The sequence below is a fragment of the Hypanus sabinus genome, chromosome 26, assembly GCF_030144855.1.
Source record: "Hypanus sabinus isolate sHypSab1 chromosome 26, sHypSab1.hap1, whole genome shotgun sequence".
Taxonomy (NCBI): domain Eukaryota; kingdom Metazoa; phylum Chordata; class Chondrichthyes; order Myliobatiformes; family Dasyatidae; genus Hypanus; species Hypanus sabinus.
In genome coordinates this window covers 46,622,371-46,645,385 of record NC_082731.1, presented here as the reverse complement: position 1 = coordinate 46,645,385, position 23,015 = coordinate 46,622,371, and the positions used below count along the sequence as shown (strand labels likewise).

Sequence of the window (23,015 nt, the reverse complement as noted above, 5' to 3'; positions counted from 1 at the left end):
TTAGTCAGATTATGAAGGGTTACAGCAGATTGTGTGAGAGAAATGGATCAGAATGATGAAGGGGCGGAGCAGAGTCAATGGGCCAAATGGACTAATTCTGCTCCTTTGTCTCATCAATAGCTTTAGACAATAGACAATAGGTGCAGAAGTAGACCATTCGGCCCCTCGAGTCTGCACCGCCATTCTGAGATCATGGCTGATCATTCACTATCAATACCCAGTCCCTGCCTTGTCCCCATATCCCTTGATTCCCCTATCCATCAGATATCTATCCAGCTCCTTCTTGAAAGCTTCCAGAGAATTGGCCTCCACCGTCTTCCGAGGCAGTGCATTCCACACCTCCACAACTCTCTGGGAGAAGAAGCTCTTCCTCAACTCTGTTTTAAATAACTGACTGTAGCGGTGTGCTACACGCAGCGCTAAAATTATGACACGGAGTCGGTAACTGCAGTCGAAGGAAAAAACTTTATTCAAAAACTTCAGCCTCACTTTTAAGCCTCTGTCAACCGGCCCCCCATGGCGCAGAGGCTCCAAAGCTCTGTGCTCGCAAACCCCCGTAGGCTATCTAATTGTGAGTCGGTTCGGATACGCCAGGAAATGGGTTGCCACATGACCTCTTATTCTCAATCCATGCCCTCTGGTACTGGACTCTCCCAACATCTGGAACATATTTCCTGCCTCAATCCTATCAAATCCTTTAATTATCTTAAACGTTTCAATCAGATCCCTTCTCAATCTCCTCAATTCCAGTGTGTACAAGCCCAATCTCTCCAATCTCTCTGCGTAAGACAGCCCTGCCATCCCAGGAATCAACCTAGTGAATCTACGCTGCACTTCCTCAATTGCCAGAATGTCCTTCCTTAAACCTGGAGACCAAAACTGTACACAATATTCCAGGTGTGGTCTCACCAGGGCCCTGTACAAATGCAAAAGGACATCCTTGCTCTTGTATTCAATTCCCCTTGTAACAAAGGCCAACATTCCATTTGCCCTCTTCACTGCCTGTTGCACTTGCTCATTCACCTTCATTGACTGGTGAACTAGGACTCCTAGGTCTCTTTGCATTTCTCCCTTACCTAACTCTACACCGTTCAGACAATACTCTGCCCTCTTGTTCCTGCTTCCAAAGTGGATAACTTCACATTTATTCACATTGAATGACATCTGCCAAGTATCTGCCCACTCACTCAGCCTATCCAAGTCTCCCTGTATTCTCCTAACGTCCTCTTCGCATGTCACACTGCCACCCAGTTTAGTATCGTCAGCAAACTTGCTGATATAGTTTTCAATGCCCTCATCTAAATCATTGACATAAATCGTAAAGAGCTGTGGTCCCAATACAGAGCCCTGTGGTACCCCACTAGTCACCTCCAGCCAGTCCGAGAAACACCCATTCACTGCTACCCTTTGCTTTCTATCTGCCAACCAGTTTTCTATCCATGTTGAAACCCTGCCCCCAATGCCATGAGCTCTGATTTTACTCACCAATCTCCTATATGGCACCTTATCGAATGCCTTCTGAAAATCTAGGTACACTACATCTACTGGCTTACCCTCGTCTAACATCCTTGTTACACCCTCAAAAAACTCCAACAGATTAGTCAAGCATGATGTGCCCTTGGTAAATCCATGCTGGCTCAGCCTAATCCTATTTCTGCCATCTAGATGTGCCACTATTTCATCCTTAATAATGGACTCAAGCATCTTCCCCACGACTGACGTTAGGCTAACAGGGCGATAGTTCTCCGTTTTCTCCTTCCCTCCCTTCTTGAAAAGTGGGACAACATTAGCCACTCTCCAATCTTCAGGAACTGATCCTGTATCTAAGGGACATTGGAAAATGATTACCAATGCATCCGCAATTTCCTGAGCCACCTCTTTTAGAACCCTCGGATGCAGACCATCTGGACCCGGGGATTTATTAGCCTTCAGTCCTACCAGTCTACTCATCACAGTTTCTTTCCTAATGTCAATCTGTCTCAATTCCTCTGATATCTTATCACCCTGGCTCATCCATACATCTGGGAGATTGCTTGTGTCCTCCCTGGTGAAGACAGATCTAAAGTATGAATTAAATTCTGTTGCCATTTTCCTGTTTCCCATAACAATTTCTCCCAATTCATTCTTCAAGGGGCCAACATTGTTCTTAACTATCTTCTTTCTCTTCACATAGCTAAAAAAGCTTTTGCTATCCCCTTTTATATTCCTGGCTAGACTGAGCTCAAACCTGATTTTTTCTCTCCGTATTGCTTTTTTATGTAAGATCTGCTGTTCCTTAAAACTTTCCCAATCATCTGTATTCCCACTCATCTTAGCCCTGTCATACTTCTTTTTCTTTAATGCTATACAATCTCTGACTTCCTTTGTCAACCACTGTGGCCCCTCTTTGAATCCTTCCTTCTCATTGGAATGAACTGCATTTGCATCCTTTGTATTATGCCCAAGAATATCTGCCACTGCTGATCCACTGTCTTTCCTGCCAGGGCATCTGCCCATTTAACTTTGGCCAGCTCTTCCCTCATGGCTTCGTAGTCTCCTTTATTTAATTGCAACACTGACACCTCTGATCTGCCCTTATCCCTCTCAAATTGTAGATAAAAACTAATCTAATATCTAATATCTTCTGGTATATTTACTTTTCGGTGATACTGTATGATGTAAGTGTACCTGACGTTTCCGTGGTATTTAAAATTTGCGTTCCACATAGGAAGGATACAAGACATCTAGCAGCTATACAGAGTCATAGAGACATAGAACATCACAGCAAAGAAATGGTCCCTTCTGCCCATCTAGTTTGTGCTGAACCATTAATCTGCCTAGTCCCATTGCCCTGCACCTGAATCATAGCCCTCCATGATCTTATCCAAACTTCCCTTATCCCATCTGTACAGGGTTCATGATCACATTACAGCTTTGCCTCACGCTATAGACTCTGAGTCCAACTCCTAAGCAAATACGGATGCAAAAAATCCACTTAAGATTTCCCCCATCTCTTCTGGCTCCAGCGTAGATTACACTCCGATCCTCCAGAGGGCCAATCATTTTGCTCCTTCTCCTAGATGAGCTGATAAGCCCCATCTGCCCAAAGTGACTGGTTTTAAGGTACCAGTAACCCACCTCTGCCCATTCTCCAGTCAGTGGGAACGGTTCCGCCAGACGTAGTAGCTAAGCCACATGTGAAGGCCAAGGGCTGGACTTGGTTGCCAGAGGCTGTTTGAGACACACACGCATTGGAGCATTTAGTAGGTAGTGGGAGCTTGTCCCCATTACCACCTCAAACACTAAGGTTGCATTTATGGATTGATGGACTGTTCAGAAATCTGATGACAGAGGGGAGAAGGTTGTTCCTAAAACATTGAGTATGTGTCTTCAGCCTCCTGTACCTCCTCCCTGATGGTCACAACGAGAAGGTGATAAAATCCTTCACAACAAGCTTCACTAGCAGTGAGTAAGAACACAATCAGATAGGAACAAAGAGCAAGAAAAGATCATAAACCCCAGTCAGAAGATATTGCCCTTTCTTTTTTCCTTCCCAAGTACTAAAGCCTTTCTTCTAAGTTTGAGGAAATAAAAGCTGCTCGAATGAACAGATTCTCTCTCCTGAATCTGAATGTCATAGAATTCAGTGCATAAGCATGTTCTTGCATTTTGCACATGTATGGTTTTATAATTCATGAAGGCAATGCGAGCATTATTGGAACGCCAGCTCTTAATGCCCATCATTGAGAAGATGATAATGAGAGCTGTCTTCTTGAATGGTTTTCATGTCTAGTTACATTAGGCGGTGAAGTGCTTGGTACCCAAAAATATGTAAATCAGCCTTACTCCTGACATTATAATGGAAGGAATGTGATTAATGTAGCAGCTGAAGTTGACGTAGTCATGACCCTGCCCTGAGGAACTATTACAGCAATGCCTTCAGCTGATAAGATTCTTAAGGTATAGTGGCTGTCAGAGCCAATTTTTAATTGCATGGGACAATGGGAGAGCTAGCCAAAGACCAGCATCACTTTCCATATTTGCTACCTGACGTACTGAGTTCCTTCAGCACTTCATGTGTGTTACTCTGGATTTCCAGCATCTGCAGAATCCCTTGTGTTTATTCATTTCCATAAATGCTGCCTGACCTGCTGAGTTCCCTCAGCATTTTGTGTGTGTTACTCTGGATTTCCAGCATCTGCAGAATCCCTTGTGTTTATTCATTTCCATAGATACTGCCTGACCTGCTGAGTTCCTGCAGCATTTTGTGTGTGGATTTTCAGCATCTGTAGAATCTCTTGTGTTTATTAATTTCCATAGATGCTGCCTGACCTGCTGAGTTCCTGCAGCATTTTGTGTGTGGATGTTCAGCATCTGTAGAATCTCTTGTGTTTATTAATTTCCATAGATGCTGCCTGACCTGCTGAGTTCCTGCAGCATTTTGTGTGTGTTACTCTGGATTTCCAGCATCTGCAGAATCCCTTGTGTTTGATGACAGGGTTGGAGTTTGGCTTGAACCTATAAAGATGCCACCGGGCTACTCTGCACTGACTTGGCAGCTGGTCACAAACCACTTTTTAATCACTCTTACGAGAAAGGAACTGTTTTGCAGGAAGCAGATTCAGACAAAGCTTTTCTTGTAATATGCAATTTTTTATGCTTGTAACAATGTTCTCTTACAGTAATTTTGGAGCAAAATTCAACGCCAGGTCCTATTTCAAAAGCCCAAGTTTATTTTACCCACTCCTACTTTGTATCTTTGGACCAAAATCTTTGAAATTGATAACCTTGAGGAACATTTTACCAAGTTACCAACATTTTACCAGATTATTGACAATTAAGTGCCACAGCTTCAACAAGTGCAATGGAAATATTAAATAATTAAAAAAATTGTTGCTGTGTTTTTTTATTTAAAATTTTCAATTCTTTTGTCTTCTGTAACAGAATCTTACTGACAAATTGTTCCATTATTGGCCAAGTCTAACCAACTTTGAGCCTTTCAAGTTTTGGTAAGTAGCATGGAATTAGACAATCTGATTCTAAGGTGGTGATTTCCCAGTCGTATTCTTTAAGGCTTTTTTGAAAGGATATTGGGTCTTACTTTTACCATTTGTCAAGAAGACAGTCATGGGACTAATGAACGTCCATTTAGAACAGAGCTGAGAAGGAATTTCTTTAGCCAGCAAGTGGTAAATCTATGGAATCCATTGCTACAGATGGCTTTGGAGGTCAAGTCAGTGCTTAGATTTAAAGTGGAGGTTGATAGGTTCTTGATTAGTCAGGGCATCGAAGATTACAGGGAGAAGGCAGGAGAATGTTGAGAGGGATGATAAATCAGTCTAGATGGGCTGAATAGCCTAATTCTACTCCAGTGCCTTTTAGTCTTAAGGAATTAGGATCTTGAATCGAATATTGGGAAAATAGAAGCCTTTGATCTTCTTAACACATCATAGTGGGACTGATTACAGAGTAACTCTGACACTGTAGACCTCATGAGTGTCAACTGTTGTGTGATATAATAAACAGCAGGAAAAGGTAAAACATTGTAAATGATAAATAAAACGTCATAGTTCTGATTGATAATTTATCAAATATGTATTTCTGTTATAGGATGAGTGCCAACAGATTTTTGGGAAAATAAAAATCATAGTTTCAGAATTAATCACCTGTTGTGTGTGAGCTGTTTCTCCTGTCTTTGTTTGTTCGTTATGTGTCGTGTCGTATGATGTCTGCAATCCTGGTCTTTCCAAATAATTTAGCTTCTGCAAGTTTTTCTATAGAAGTGGTTTGCCATTGCCGCCTTCTGGGCAGTGTCTTTACTTGATGGGTGACCCCAGCCATTATCAATACTCTTCAGAGATTGTCTGCCTGGCGTCAGTGGTCACATAACCAGGACTTGTGATCTGCACCGGCTGCACATACGACCAACCTCCACCTGCTCCCATGGCCCCACATGACCCTCATCGGTGAGCTAAGTAGATGCTACACCTTGCCCAAGGGTGACCCACAGGTTAGCAGAGGGATGGAGAAACATATCTCCACCCCACCACCCATCCCTTGTATTACCATACCTAAATATTAACTAAGGTAGATTCAGGCAAACTCAAAACTCCCTAGACCAACTAGTTGTCAAAATACTATTTGTCAGATATGATGCTGAAGGAGTTATGGGGTTAAAGATAATATTTGCCCTAGCTAGCTAAACTTAGTCTTACAATGAGTTTTGTGCTGAACCTTTGTTCCTTGTCTTTGAGGGTCTTATAAAGTCATAAGGAAGTACAGCACAGAACCAGGCCCTTCAGGCCATCTAGTATTTGGCAAACCATTTAAACTGCCTACTCCCATTGATCTGCATCAGGACTATAGCCCTCTATATGCCTACCATCCGTGTACCTATCCAAGCTTCATTTAAATGTCGAAATCAACCTCGCATGCACCACTTGTTCCACAATCTCATGCCCTCTGAGTGAAGAAGTTTCCCCTCAGGTTCCCCTTAAATATTTCACCTTTCATCCTTAATCCATGACCTCTGGTTGTAGTCCCAGCCAACGTCACTGGAACACACCTGCTTGCATTAACCCTATCTATATCCCTCATAATTTTGTATACCTCTATTAAATCTCCTCTGTCTTCTATGTTCTAAGTAATAAAGTCCGAACCTATTCAATCTTTTCTTATAATTTGCTGCTCTAGACCTGGCAACATCCTTGTAAATTTCCCCTGCACTCTTTCAACCTTGTTTCTATCTTTCCTGTGGGTAGGTGAACAAAACTACACACAATACTCCAAATTAGGCCTCACCAACATCTTATACAACCTTAACACAATGACCCAGCTCCTGTACTCAGTACTTTGATTTATGAAGGCCAATGTGCCAAAGGCTTTCTTTATAACCGTATCTACCTGTGATGCCACTTTCAACATATTATTCCCAGATCCCTTTGTCTACCACACTCCTCAATGCCCTACCATTTACTGTGTAAGACCTACCCTGGTTGGTCCTTTTGAAGTGCAAAACCTCATATTTTTCCATATTAATTTCCCATCTGCTATTTTTCTGCCCATTTTTCCAGCTGATGCAGATCCCTGCGCGTCATGTTAGCCTTCCTCACTGTCCACTACAGCCCCCAATCTTGGTGTCATCCGCAAATTTGCTGATCCAGTTAACCCCATTATCATCCAGATCATTGATACGGGTGACAAACAACTGCAGCACACCACAAATCTGATCTGATTATTGTTGTTTCCAATAAATTAATGTTCACCATTCAGCTGAAAATTCTTGAACACAGCTGTATATATTGCAACTGAATAATATTGAGAAGCAGACTGATGAATGCATATAGGGTTAGTCCTCCCAGGTCTTCCTTGATGTGGTCATGTGAACACACACGTTTTCATGTTAATTGAGCAGGATCCTTTTGCACATTCTAGGCTCGGCTAAACAAAGGCACATACCACTCACATCATTAGTTTTATTTGGGATCTGTAGTGGTTTAAGGTAACCAGCTTCAACCGTTGGCTAGGTGTTAGTCATCTTGCGATGAGTTCCATTCCACCTTCCTGAAGCTGTTGCACAGTTTGGTACTCTATCGTCCCACTGGGGTGGCGGGGTGGAGGTTCAATGTTTCAATTTAATACCTGAGAATGTGCATGGTGTACAACCTGAAAGTCTTACACTTCGCAGATATCCATGAAACAGGGAGAGAGAAAACCCGAACAATGAGTGACAGAAAAATGTTAGAACCCCCAAAGCACCCCTCCCATGCACAAGCAGCAGCAAAAGCTCCTTCCCTCCGCTAGCCTGCAGGTCACCCTTGGGCAAGGTGTAGCACCTGCTTAGCCCCCGATCAGGGTCACGTGAGGCCATGGGAGCAGGTGGTGGATGGTCGTATGAGCAGCCGGTGCAGATCACAAGCCCTGGTTATGTGACCACTGAGGCCAGGCAGACAATCTCTGAAGAGTATTTATAATGGCTGGGGGTCACCCATCTTGTAAAGACCCTACCCAGAAGAAGGCAATGGCAAACCACTTCTGTAGAAAAATTTGCCAAGATCAATCATAGTCATGGAAAGACTGTGATTGCCCACGTCATACGACATGTCACATGATGACATGATTTCACAAATCCTCCCAAACCAATTCCAGCCTTTGCTTCCATATCTCTACACATCTTCTATTCCTCCCACTTATCAACTACCACACCAGAAATCTCTGGCCTATTGATCATCTCCTAGGTCCTTTGACTAGAATCTCACTCTTGAAGGGCCTGAAAGAAATCTGGGGCATGCCACCCTCTGCAGAGTACCCAGTGAGTTCCCAGTGGGAATGACATCCCAGCCCATTGTGTGTCCACACAGTTCTCAACAACTTCTCCTATGATCAGAATCCTCGTTTGCAAGACTGAGGAGAAAAATCCTAGTAAGCTCAAGCCTATGTTAGATTTTGCGTTGCCCCTAATTTTGGATAAGGCAATCACAAAGTTCGAAAACTACATGAATTATTTTGTACTTGGACATATTTTTCCTGTAATCTGCTTCTAAAGTAAAGCTGGACCATATTGGTTTTGCTCATCACACAGAAACTGAGTCTTACACAGAGCATAAATAAAACAACAGATATAGAGAAGTTAACTATCTGAGCTTCCAGACATGTCAGGCTTTTAGAAAATTCTAGCTTTAGGACAGCCAAAAATTGGAGAATAGGTCTGTTATGGGAACTGCCTTATGCTCTGTGATTAAGCCATTTCTTTGATGGAAGTAGAAAATGGTATTCCCAGTATATTCTGTTTTTCTAAATTTATATTTAGAGATACAGAATGCTAATGAGTCTCTCTGGCCCAACAAGCCCATGCTGCCCAATCACACCCATGTGACCAATGAACCTCCTAACATGTACGTCTCTTAGCAGCCACCAAGAACATCTGGAGGAAACACACACGGTCACAGAGAGAATGTACAAACTCATTATAGTCAGTGGCGGGAATTGGACCTGGGTGGCTGGTGCCGTGATGGTGTTATGCTACCCACTTCACTACCATGACACCTTCCCCCACCCCACCCCCCAACCCCTCATTTCAGAAGGATAAACATTCCTTTTGTTTCAGAAGGAGCTTCTTTATCTGAACAAGTAAGCCACCTGGGGAATAGCTGAGGCAAATGCTTTGAAAATATTTGATTAGTAACTAGATATGAACAAAAGACTGAAGTGGAAGGTGGGCTTTGCTGTTAGATTTGACCAGGGAGATTGGGAGGAGGCCCAGTTAGAGCAAAAACACCTGATTAGTTTGAATGAACTGTCCCTGTGCTGCAAAGTCTGTGCAATTGATTGCCTTCAATGGTGTATCAGATCAATATTTTGTGTAACTTATCTCATGTTAGATAGGTACCTGATACTGCAGGATGGTGTAGAGTTTTTGCTCCCTGCTGAAATTACTTGTCTGTACCAATCCAAGGTTAAACACAAAATTAAATCTGCAGTACAATTTGAAGAAAAAACCCAAGCAGTGATGGAACCCTGTCATTTCACCAGTAAATTGTAAAGAAGATTTACTTCCCAAGAATGGGCTCTTCCAGCACTTTGAGCCACGCTGCCCAGCAACCCTCGATTTAACCCTAACCTAATCAGAGGACAATTTACAAGGACCGATTAACCTACTAAACAGTACGTCTTTTGGACTGTGGGAGTAAACTGAGCACCCAGAGAAAACCCGCGCATTCCACGGGGAGGACGTAAAACATCCTGATCTGATACAGACTTAGTGGATTTGATCCTTTTCTCAATATTGGATGCGATGATTTTTTTTTTTGGTTTCTTTTCACAGTAGTTCTTGTTATAGTACATTGACTTTTCTGACATGTTACAGGGCAAACGAATGGAGCAAGCATGGTACTTGTGCAGCATGTGCTGATAGCATGTCCACGCCACACAAATACTTCAGCCTTGCACTCCAGCTCCGGATGAAGTTTGTCATCAATAAGTGAGTTATTTTCTCATTTTAACAAGGAGAAGCACACAATACAGACCATCTCCTGGTCATGAATGGGTTCCTTAACTTGTCCAGGTCAGAAAATACAAAAAAAAAATCACAATATGGTAACCATACTGCCAAAGTAACATAATGAATGATGTTGATCAGGGCCAAGTAACATCAACTCTATTCCTTTCTGTAGAAAGCCTCAAAAAGGTGGTGTCCATCATTAAGAACCCCTTCACCCTAGGTGCCTTCGTCTCATTGCTACCATCAAGGAGGTACAGAAGCCTGAAGACACACACTCAGCGATTCAGGAACAGCTTCTTCCCCTCTGCCATCAGGGAGGGGGTACAGGAGCCTGAAGACACACTCTCACTGATTCAGGAACAGCTTCTTCCCCTCTGCCATCAGATTTCTGAATGGACATTGAACCCACGAACACTACCTCACTACTTTTATTGCACTACTGACTGAGTTTAACTTCATATATATCTATATGGTTGAGTTGAGTTGTCGTCCAGACTTGGCAATTTACTTGCAATTGCTTCCTCGCCATTCATGGAGACCTGATTGAAAATTATGTGAAGGCCAAGCGTTCAGAGGACACACCACCCCTGAGGCTGTCTCTTAGCATGGTGATGAAACACTCGCAAGTAAATTGCCAAGTCTGGAGAACAACTCATTACAACCATCAACCACCCCAGCTACACATTTTCTGAATCTCAGGATGTGTGCCAGCGATATTAAACCTGATTCTGATTCTGAAATGCTGCCTGATCTGCTGAGTCCCTGTAGCGTTTTGTGTGTATTAGTCCAGATTTCCAGCATCTGCAGAATCTCTTGTACTGAACATTTATGGATTGTCTTCCTGTGCCTAACTAGAATGGTACAAGATAAGGATATTCCATGCTCAGTGGCTGGTTTTGATGGGCTTGAAGTATTAGTGGATGTTAAATTGCTTAACACTCTACTGTTGCACAAGGATTACCAGAAACAATCGCTTATCAATTATCAAAGTAACTTCAAAGTTCAAAGTAAATTTATTATCAAAGTGCATATGTGTCACCATATACAACCCTGAGATTTATTTTCTTGTGGGCATACTCAGTAAATCTATAGAATGACAACCATAACAGAATCAATCAAAGACTGTCCAACTAGGGCGTTCAACCAGAGTGCAGAAGAGAGCAAACTGTGCAAATAAATACAAAGAGAGGAAATAATAATAATAATAATAATAATAATAATAATAATAATAATAATAATAATAACTAAATAAGCATCCAGCGCATTATTCTGCGTAACGTCCACATTCTCCAACGGGATCCCACCACCAAGTCCATCTTTCCCTCTCCCCCCCCACCCCTGCTTTCCACAGGGATCACTCCCTACTCTACTCCCTTGTCCATTCGTCCCTCCCCCCCGATCTCCCTCCTGGTACTTATCCTTGCAAATGGAACAAGTGCTACACCTCCTCCCTCACTACCATTCAGGGCCCCAAACGGTCCTTCCAGGTGAGGCGACACTCCACCTGTGAGTCCCTTGAGGTCATCTACTGTGTTTAGTGCTCCCGCTGTGGCCTCCTGTATATCAGTGAGACCCAACATAGATTGACCGCATTGCCGAGTGCTTGCACTCTGTCCACCAGAAAAAGTGTAATTTCCTGGTGGCCACTCATTTTCATTTTACTTCCCATTCCCATTCTGACATGTCCATCCATGGCCTTCAATGAGGCCACGCTCAGGTTGGAGGAACAACACCTAGGTAGCCTCCAACCTGATGGCACGAACATTGATTTCTCATACTCCTTGTAATTGCCCGTTCCCTCATCTCCTTCACCACTTTCCTCTCTCACCTTATCTCCTTACCCACCCATCACCTCCCTCTGGTGCTCCACCCTCTTCCCTCTCTTCCATGGCCTTCTGTCCTCTCCTATCAAATTCCCCCTCCTCTTGCCCTGTATCTCTTTCTGGAACTTTCCAGCTCTACTTCATTCCCCCAACCCACCCCTTTCACCTATCTCCTTGTGCTTCTTCCTCCCCTCCCCCCACCCCACCTTCTTACTCTGACCTCTCGTCTTGATGAAGTCCTAATGAAGATCTCGGCCCAAAAAGTCAACTGTTTACTCGTTTTCATAGATGCAGCTGCCTGGCCTGCTGAGTTCTTCCAGCATTTTGTGCATGTGGCTTTTTTTTTCTGGCTAAAATTGGTTCTCATTTGAACTCAATAATATTTAATGGGAACGTTCTGATGCACAGCTGTCAATAAATCAGGCAATTGTAATGCAGGGAGGACCTGCAGCTGGTTTGAAAAAGCAGATTTCATGCACACGCAAAATATTTGGATATATCGGAACCAAAGCACTTAATGCTATTTACTGCCTTTCCACTCTTTAGCACAGGGGCTCCCAATCTGGGGTCCACGGACCCCTCAGTTAATGGTAGGGATCCATGGCATTAAAAAAGGGTTGGGAAGCCCTGATTTAGCAGAAAAGCTGATGTTGTTTCATATTGTATCTGAGGCAAGATACAATATAGTGGAAATAATTTGATTAGTGTTGAGTTGTATGTGGTGCTAGTATTTCACTAGCATCAAAATCTAAACTTTCCCGAGTCAAGTACCCTACCCATGTGAAGAAGCTGCATCTCACTTCAGACTGAAATATCCGACCACTCAGTCTGAGACCACAGCACCTGGCTGAAGGCAAACCAAATATCACCTCTACATCTATATTAGAGTCCATTAGAATTTAGTATGTTTCAACAGGAAACCTCATTCTTCTCAAAACAAGATGGTATAAAGCTACTCTGCTTAACCTTCTTTGCTAGGAAAGTATCAGAACAAACTGCTCAGCCTTTCCGCTGTATATCAGTCTCTTTATCTTAAAAACTGCTTGGTAAGTGAACCACTAATATAAATGTATCATGACCTAGTTCTGCTAGGCCATTTGGCCCATCGAGTCTGTTCCACCATTTAGTCATGGCTGATCCACTTCTCTCTCAGTCCCATCTCCTGCCTTTCTTAATGCCCTGACTAATCAAGAATCTATCAGGCTCTGCCTTAAATCTACCCAATGACTTGGCTCCATAGCCACTTGTGGCAATAAGCTCCACGGATTCACCACACTTTGGCTAAAGATATTCAACCTCATCCCTGTCTTAAAGGGACATCCCACTATTCTGAGGTTGCACCCTCTGGCCACTGCAATATCCTCTCCGCATCCACTCTGTTGAGGCCTTTCAATATTCAATAGGTTTCCATGAGAACCACCATTCTTCTGAATTCTGGTAAGTACAGTCCCAGAGCCATCAATCGGTCTTCATATGGTAACCCTTTCATTACCAGAATCATTTTCATGAACCCTCTCCAGTTTCACCACATCCTTTCTGAGATAAGGGACTCAAAACTGCTCACCATACTCCAAGGAGGCCTCACCAGTGCTTTATAAACTTACAACATTACACACTTGCTTTTATATTCAAGTCCTCTTGAAATGAATTCGAACATCACAATCCTAATGGTTTTGTGATCCAGAGGTTCTTTGAAAGTCAAGAATGGGGCATAAAGTTTATTGCTAGCAGTTTTATTAAGTGGTACATGAATGAAGGACGAAGTAGTCATGGTAAACTCACACTCAAACCAGAGATAACGACATTCCAGTGATAACGACTAACCTGTAAAATAGCCAAATTCAAGTGGTGTGACACCTGCTACAGAAAACTGAGAAGTTTCTAGAAAGATACAGAAACCGTACAGTACTTACTGCAAAATTCATTGAACTACAGTATTATACATATAATCCATGGCCACTTTATTAGGTACAGGAGTGAATGCTATAGCCATCCACTTCAAGTTTTGGCATGTTACATGTTCAGAGATGCTTTTCTGCATGCCACAACTGTAATATGTGATTATCTCTGTTAATGTCACCATCCTGTCAGCTTGAACCAGTCTGGCCGTTCTCCTCTAACCTCTCTCATTAACAAGGTCTTTTCACCCACATAACTTACACGCGTGGATTTTCTTTTGAATTTCTCATCATTCTCCATGAAATCTCAGGAGACCGGCAGTTTCTGAGATACTGAAACCACCCCAAATGGCACCAACAATCATTCCACGGTCAAAGTCACTTAGATCACATTCCTTCCCCATTCTGATGTTTGGTCTAAACAACAATTGAACCTCTTGACCATGTCTGCATGCTTTTATGCATTGAGTTGCTGCCACGTGATTGGCTGAGTAGATATTTGCATTAACGAGCAGATGTGCTTAGTAAGTGGCCGTTGAGTGTAAATAGGTGATTGAACAGGCTTTATCATTTCCTGTGAGATACTCCTGTACCTAGCATCAGTTTATGTACATACATGCAATCAGTCTGTGTATATAACCTGATTTTACGTATTTATATTTATTGTGTTCTTTGTGCTTATTGTGTTTTTAATGCTGCATGGAATTTGGAGTAACAATCATTTTTACTCATGTACCGAAGAATAGCAATAAATAATTTTGAATCTTGAAGCACAGTAAAGTTAAACTACGGGAAAAATAACAATACAATACCTCAATCCATTCGTCATGGAACTTCACATCCACGATATCCACTAGTTTCCCCTTTCTCCACCCTGTTTGCTACATCCTCAAAGAACCTGAGCAAACCCTATCAAAAAACACTATTTCCCTTATATAATATCATGGAAAATGACAACCGAAGCATTTCTCTATCTTCACAGGAACCTCGTTCAAAACTTTAGAGTCGGGTCCAATGTCACTGATGTCTCTTGTTAAATGTGTTATTTTGTGGCAGAAGTACACTGCAATATATAATGATAACAACTATACATATATAGACATACACACAGACAGAGTCATATACACACACAAATACTTATTGTAATTTATATATATTTCTTTTAATTAAGAAAGCAGCAAATAAAAGGGAAAATCATGAGGTAGAATTCATGGGTTCATTGTTCATTCAGGAGACGGAGGATGGAGGGGAAGATGCTGTTCCAGAAACATTGGGTGTGTCTCTTCAGGCTCCTGTACCTCCTCCCGGATGATGGCAATGAAAAGAGGGCATCATTATGGGTGATCATCATTATGTGCCATGTCATACAATGTGGGCGATCGTGGTCTTTCCATGACTATGATTGTTCTTGGCAAATTTTTCTACAGAAGTGGTTTGCCATTGCCTTCTTCTGGGCAGTGTCTTTACAAGACGGGTGACCCCAGCCATTATCAATACTCTTCAGAGATTGTCTGCCTGGCGTCAGTGGTCGCATAGCCAGGATTTGTGATCTGCACTGGCTGCTCATATGACCGTCCACCGATGAGCAGGTGCTACACCTTGCCCCAGGGTGACCTGCAGGCTAGTGGAGGGAAGGAGTGTCTTACCCCTCCTTTGGTAGAGATGTATCTACACCCTGCCACTCATTCCGGGAGCTGGATGAATTTGCAACTTTCTCCAGCTTTTTCTGATCCTGTGCAGTGGCCCCTTCATAGCAAATAGTGATGCAACCAGTTAGAATGTTTTGCAAGGTACATCTGTAGAAACGTGCGAGTGTATTGTAAGTGTGTGGAGGTTTTCCTTGGGGTGCATGCTTTCAGGTGCTGTGGATTTATGGTTTTCAGTCCTCACCAGTTCTCCTTTTCCTAATAAAGGCAGCTGAGATTGAATTATGAGACAAAATTCTTTCTCTGTTTTTGTTACATTCTGAACATAAACCCAGTGATCATGTTCTCAATGCCATTGATTGGAAATAATCTCCACAATTCTAGCTTTATGCAACAGCCATGCAGCCTGGTTCATCTGTGATTAGACTGCAGCAGCATTATGCAGGCAAATCACTCTTTACTGATATATGATATTTTGATATAGCCTATGAAAATGCATCAGATATCAACTAATAAGCAAAACAGAATTCCGAGAACTCTCATTTGTCACTCACAATGATGTGACTAATTATAAAAACCAATAGATCCATTTTGATTATATTTGGAGTTCACTGCACTGTTAATCTCTGCCCAGTGAAATCACTCTAATAACAAACTCAGAATGGACACCTCTGACCACAATTTATATCTGATCATATGCCAGTGTCCAAATGACCACATTGTCTGTTTCTGTGGAACTAACATAAATTACAGGTAAAGCTTCTAGAAACCATGACCTTCTGAAACAAGTCTCAGGACCATGTCATTTTGGTTCACTACTGTGACCTGCAAATAACAGGCTGCTGGGTTGGCTGCAGTGATAACTGGCTTCATGGCTGTTTCGTGGACTTACGTTGCTTGCTTTGGCTGTTTGCATAGTTTGGGATTGTTTTCTGCTCATTGTGTGTTTGACATCTTCCTTTTTTTTAATGTGTTCTATTGAGTTTCTTTGTCTTTTGGCTGCCTGTAAGGAGACTAATCTCTAGGCAGTATACGGCACATATACTTTGATAATAAATGGTCTTTGAACTTTGAATCTAAAGTGAATGTACAATCAACCTCAGAAGATCTGACTGGTGACTTCAGACGTGTCCACCCTGCACCAAAATATGTTGATCCCAGATCAGCCTCTACAGCCACCTGTAGACCCACCAGTAGACAACCCCTTAGGAGAACATCAGACTCAACTTGACTGATCGTACTACTACTAAGAAGTAGCCAAAAGCTGCCTGAACACCACTGAAGTTCAGAGGGCGTGGATACAACTAGTAGAAGAACTGGTTTCCCTAGATGCTGCCTGACCTGCTGAGTTCCTCCAGCATTTTTTGTGGGTTGCCCTTACACAACTAGTGATGTTTTCTCCAGCATTCACCCGTTGAGATTCTCATTCAAGCAACACCACTAGAAGCATTTTGGAAGCAGCAGATGCCCTTCCTTAAAGTATGATTTCATCACTTTGATTTCACCAAGGAATCTCAAGCACTGGTGTTTGCAGATCTACTGACTTCCCATAAATTGATCACCTTCTTGCACCTGAAAAATATCCTCCAATTTTTCAATAGGAAGAGTTTCCACTCCCTCAGTATAGAGCTGGGTTATCGATCAGTAGAAATAATTCTGGCCAGACTATGGCAGGATTAATCCTCACTAACCCACAGGAAGACTGCATTGTTGTCACCTTCAGTACTATCTAGAAAATCATTATAACTATATAACCATAATTACAGCACAGAAACAGACCATCTTGGCCCTTCTAGTCTGTGCTGAACGCTTACTCTCACCTAGTCCCACTGGCCCGCACTCAGCCCATAACCCTCCATTCCTTTCCTGTCCATATACCTATCCAATTTTACTTTAAATGACAATACCGAACCTGCCTCTATCATTTCTACTGGAAAGCTCGTTCCACACAGCTACGACTCTCTGAGTAAAGAAATTCCCCCTCGTGTTACCCTCAAACTTTTGCCCCTGAACTCTCAACTCATGTTCTCTTGTTTGAATCTCCACTACTCTCAATGGAAAAAGCCTATCCACGTCAACTCTATCTATCCCCCTCATAACTTTAAATACCTTTATCAAGTCCCCCCTCAACCTTCTATGCTCCAAAGAATAAAGATCTAACTTGTTCAACCTTTCCCTGTGACTTAGGTGCTGAAACCCAGATAACATTCCAGTAAATCTTCTGTACTTTCTCTATCATTGATGGGCCTGAATCTTTAAATGTCCATAATGTATTTCCCAGAGTTTGTATTGAAGAGGTGAAGTGGACTGTAGATGAACTGGGGGGGGGGGTGTGTTTGTGTGTGTGAGAGAGAGAGAGTGAAGAGGACAGAGGGGGAGAGAAAGAGTGAGAAGGGAGAGAGAGGGGTTGAGAGAGAGAAGGGTGAGAGTGAGGGAAAGAGAGAGAGAGAGAAAGTGAGACAGGGAGAGAGAGTGAGAGAGAGAGAAAGAGTTTCCTTCCACTTCTCAGAAATACACAGTTTGATAATTAATTGGCTGTGGTAAATGGCCTTGAAGATACGATGAGTGGTGGAATCTGAGGGGAACATGGAGAGAATTTTAATGAGATCAGGGTAAGCTCCATCATGATGGTCAGTACAGATTCAGTCGACATGATGCCCTGCTTCTGTGTTGTACGTGCGTCTGTGTGTGAGTGTGTGTGTGTGTATACGTGTGTTGTGCATGCATGCACATACAAACGGGGAGAGACATAACAGAAAGAGTGAGAGAGATTAGTGCTTTGAATGACATACCAATCACTTTGGCATGTCTTGTAAGGTATGAAATGTATCGTGGTTTCACTTCATCATGCAGGCAGTCTCATTCCTGTTTGAGACCACTCAAACTACTCACTGCCAAGCTTTTCTTACACTGACACTGGCAGTCTTCTGGCTCCCTGACACAATAAAATGCCCATTTTTGCATTTAGTTAATTTTAAAGTACATCAATGTCCTTTTCTGAATATTGTGGATCTCCCTCCCCTCTCTCCTGGAGCTGAACACTTCTGAGTGGCAGACGCGGTGCATTTTGCAGGTGCCAGGTTTCCAGGGAAATGGGATGAAGTCAGTCTGCTCCACAAAACTCAACAGCTGTGTTCAGTTGGGTGTAATGTGCTGGGAACTCCACATGTGCCACTTCTTTCTGGATAGCAACCACTTTTGTTTTGTTTCTAACCTCTTCTTGGCCAATTTCATAAGCTTTTGACTCATTTTGCCATTTGTATTAAATGCTTTTGGTAGTGAGGGGGAGGTAAGTCAAAGAAGGTGTGAGGTGCTCCTTCCCTCCGCTACCCTTCAGGTTTTCCCTGGGCCAGGTGCTTACCTCCCCCATCCCGGATCAGGGTCACGTGAAGTCATGGAAGCAGATGGTGGATGGTCGTCTGAGCAGCTGGTGCAGATCACAAGTCCTGGTTATGTGACCTCTGACACCAGGCAGACAATCTCTGAAGAATATTGATAATGGCTGGGGTCTCCCGTCTTGTAAAGACACTGCCCAGAAGAAGGCAATGGCAAACCACTTCTGTAGAAAAATTTGCCAAGATCAATCATGGTCATTGGAAAGCCTATGATTGCCCACATCATACAACATGGTAAATAGCGAACAAACAAACTATATGCTACACTGCTTTAGGGCACAAAGAAAGCAGAATCCAATTTGTAGGTTTTATTTTAAGTTAATCTGGATTAATTGTGAATTTCTCTTTGTATTCCAGGGCCTTCGCTGCTGCTGGTATCACACCCTCATGTGATAAAGGCTACACGGTAAGATCTAGTCATAGAGTCATAGAGAAGTACAGCATAGAAACAGGCCCTTCAGGTCATCTAGTAAACTGCCTGTTCCCAATGAACCGCACAGGAACTCCATACCCCTACCATCCATGTACCTATCTAAACTTCGCTTAAGTGTTGAAATCAAGCATGCATGCTTTTTTTGCACTGGCAGCTCGTTCCACACTCTCACCACCCTCTGAGTGAAGAATTTTCCCCTTTTCCCCTTAAACTACGCGCCTTTCACCCTTAACCCATGACCTCTGGTTGTAGTCCCACCCAACTCAGTGGAAAAATCCCGCCTGCATTTACCCTGTCTATACCCCTCATAATTCAGTATAACTCTATCAAATCTCCTCTCAACCTTCTACGTTTGAAGGAATATCATCTTAAACTACTCAATCTTCTCTTATAACTCAGGACCTCCAAACCCAACAACATCCTTGTAAACTTTTTCTGTACTCTTTCAACCTTGTTCACATCTTTCCTGTAGGTAGGTGACCAAAACTGCACACAGCACTGTACTCCAAATTAGACCTCTCCAGTGTCTTATACAACTTCATCATAACATCTCATCTCCTGTACTCAAAACCTTGATCTATGAAGGCCAATGTGCCAAAAGCTTTCTTTACGACCCAATGTACCTGTGACACCACTTTCAATAAATTATGGACCTGTAATCCCAGAACCCTTTGTGCTCCCACACTCCTCAGTGCCCTACCATTCACTGTGTAAGACCTCCCCTGGTTGGTCCTAAGGAAGAGCAAAACCTCACTCTTGTCTGCATTAAATTCCATCTGCCATATTTCAGCTTGTTTTTCCAGCTGATGCAGATCGCTCTGCAAGCCATGACAGTGTTCCTCAGTTAACCACATTATCATCCAGATCACTGATATAGATGACAAACAACCAAGGACCCAGCAACAGTCCCTGTGGCACACCTCTAGTCACAGGCCTCCTGTCAGAGAGGCAACCGTCTACTGCCACTACTCCACAGCTTTTTGTCTCCTGTCCACGCTGAAGGGTTTCAGGGGAAATGTGGACTGTACTTTTCTCCATAGGTGCTGCCTGGCCTGCTGAGTTCCTCCAGCATTTTGTGTGTGTTGCTCAGATTTCCAGTATCTGCAGATACTCTCTTGTTTGTCATCTACAACCACTCTCTGGCTTCTCCCACAAGGACAATGTCTAATCCAATTCACTACCTCATCCTGAATGCTAAGCTACTGACCCTTCTTGACCAGCCTCCCATGCGGGACCTTGTCAAAGGCCTTACTAAAATCCACGTAGACAACACCCACTGCCTTGCCTTCATCCACTTTCCTGGTAACTTCCCCGTAAAACTCTATAAGATTGGCTAGACATGACTAATGAGATTGGTTAGCCACAGCTATCCCAAATAAAATGTAAAGATTTCATTGCCTTTAATCTCTTCTTCACCAAGTCCCAATTACATCGCTGTTTCGACATACTGCAGATCAGGATTTTCCAACCTGGGGCCCACCGACCGCTCGGTTAATGGGAGGGTGTCATGGCATAACAAAGGTTGAGAACCCCTGCTGTGGATGCACCATCAGAGAAAGGTGAACATTTCAGCAGCTCTGAGATGGCTCTCTTGTGAGCAGAACTGTAACACTAGTACAGGGCCAACAACCTGGGTTCACTTCTGCCAGCGTCTGTAAGGAGTTTGTACATTCTCCCTGTGGGATTCTTCTGTTTTCTCCCACTTTCCAAAGACATACAGGATAGTAAGGCTTGCTAAATTTGATCATGCTAATTTGGCACCAGATGCTTGGCAACGTTTGTGGGCTGTCCCCAGTACAATCAAGAATCAGAATCAGGATTAATATCACCGTCATATAGAACATAGAGAATCATAGAACATTACAGCACAGAGACAGGCCCTTTGGCCCTTCTTGGCTGTGCCAAACCATTTTTATGCCTAGTCCCCCTGACCTGCACCTGGACCATATCCCTCCATATACCTCTCATCCATGTCTGTCTAAGTTTTTCTTAAATGTTAAAAATGAGCCTGTATTCACCACTTCATCTAGCAGCTCATTCCACACTCCCACTACTCTCTGTGTGAAGAAGCCCCCCCCATGTTCCCTTTAAACTTTTCCCCCTTCACCCTTAACCCATGTCCTCTGGTTTTTTTCTCCCCTAGCCTCAGTGGAAAAAGCCTGCTTGCATTCAATCTATCTATACCCATCATAATTTTATATACCTCTATCAAATCTCCTCTAATTCTTCTACGCTCCAGGGAATAAAGTCCTAACATATTCAACCTTTGTCTGTAACTCTTCTTTCATATGCCATGAAATTTGTTGTTATGTGGCAGCAGTACATTGCAATACATAACAATAAAACTGTGAATTACAGTAAGCAGCATTTTTTAAAAAAGTTAAATAAGCAGTGCTAAAAGAGGGGAGAAAAAAGTAGTGGATTCAACGTCCATTCAGAAATCTGATGGCAGAGGGGAAAAAGCTGTTCCTGAATCATTGAGTGTGTGTCTTCAGACCTCTGTAACTTTCTGACGGTAGCAATGAGAAGAGGGTTAATAGAACATAGGACATAGAATGTTGTGCCAACCCTCAAACCCTGCCTCCCATATAACCCCCCACCTTAAATTCCTCCATATACCTGTCTAGTAGTCTCTTAAACTTCACTAGTGTATCTGCCTCCACCACTGACTCAGGCAGTGCATTCCACGCACCAACCACTCTCTGAGTGGAAAAACCTTCCTCTAATATCCCCCTTGAACTTCCCTCCCCTTACCTTAAAGCCATGTCCTCTTGTACTGAGCAGTGGTGCCCTGGGGAAGAGGCGCTGGCTGTCCACTCTGTCTATTCCTCTTAATATCTTGTACACCTCTATCATGTCTTAATATATATCATATATTAAGGCTGTCATCAAAACAGTGTTAGTCGTTCATGCAAAGTGCACATTTCACAATATTTTCCTTCATATCCACCCATTTCCCTTCACATACACACCTCTATCTAGGGCAGCACAGCTGCGTAATGGTTAGCTCAACGCTTTACAGCAACAGCAGCCCGGGTTCAATTCCTGCCACTGCCTGTAAGGAGTTTGTATGATCTCCCTGTGACCACGTTGGTTTCCTCTGGGTGCTCCAGTTTCCTCCCACAGTCCAAAGATGAACCGTTTGGTAGTTTAATAAGTTACTATAAATAACCTGTCATTAGTTTTGGATTAAATTGGGGATTTGTTGGGCGGCATGGTTCGAAAGGCCGGAAGGGCCTATTCTGCACTGTATCTCAATAAATAAAAACATAAATAAAAACCTCCACATTGTCTTTCCACTCTAGAAACTCATTCCACTCTCTGCATAAAAACTTGTCTTTCATGCTGCCTTTAAACTTCATCCCTTTAACCTTAAAGGCATGACCACCAGCCGGCATGTGATTGGCACAGAGCTAAGAGGCGGAATACAGGCAGCATCCGCTACTCAGCAATATGGCTCCCACTGGTGCCAGTTAAACCACTGAGACTACGGGCTGAAGTTTGCAGACTGAGACATGGGCATTTCCTGATGGGATTTCATTCTGCTCTCTGTCTCCGTATTAACAAGAAAGGGATTAGCTCTATTTGTCACGTGTACATCAAAATATCAAAACATATCAGGAAATGTGTCGTTTACGTCAAATAAAGTCCCTGAGGCTTGTACTGGAGGCAGCCTGCAAGTTTTGCCATACTTCTGGCACCAACATAGCATGTCACAACTTAACCATTTATCCTTGGAATACGAGAGTAAACCAGAGCACCCGGAGGAAACCCATGCAGCTACATGGAGAACATAGAGACGGCAGCAGGAATTGAACTCCCAACCAGTGATTCTACCACC

The 23,015-nt window shown here is 43.0% G+C and overlaps 1 protein-coding gene across 1 annotated transcript in view; it reads left to right on the top strand.

The window, feature by feature from the left end:
• The window catches only part of rnaset2l (ribonuclease T2, like), a 66,860-nt gene that overhangs the window by 31,668 nt on the left and 12,177 nt on the right, over nt 1–23,015 (top strand). Inside the window, exons 6-8 of the mRNA XM_059951350.1 lie at nt 4,924–4,988; nt 9,845–9,958; nt 19,099–19,147. Coding sequence (XP_059807333.1) covers nt 4,924–4,988; nt 9,845–9,958; nt 19,099–19,147 — 228 coding nt within the window. The remainder of the gene's footprint in view (nt 1–4,923; nt 4,989–9,844; nt 9,959–19,098; nt 19,148–23,015) is intronic.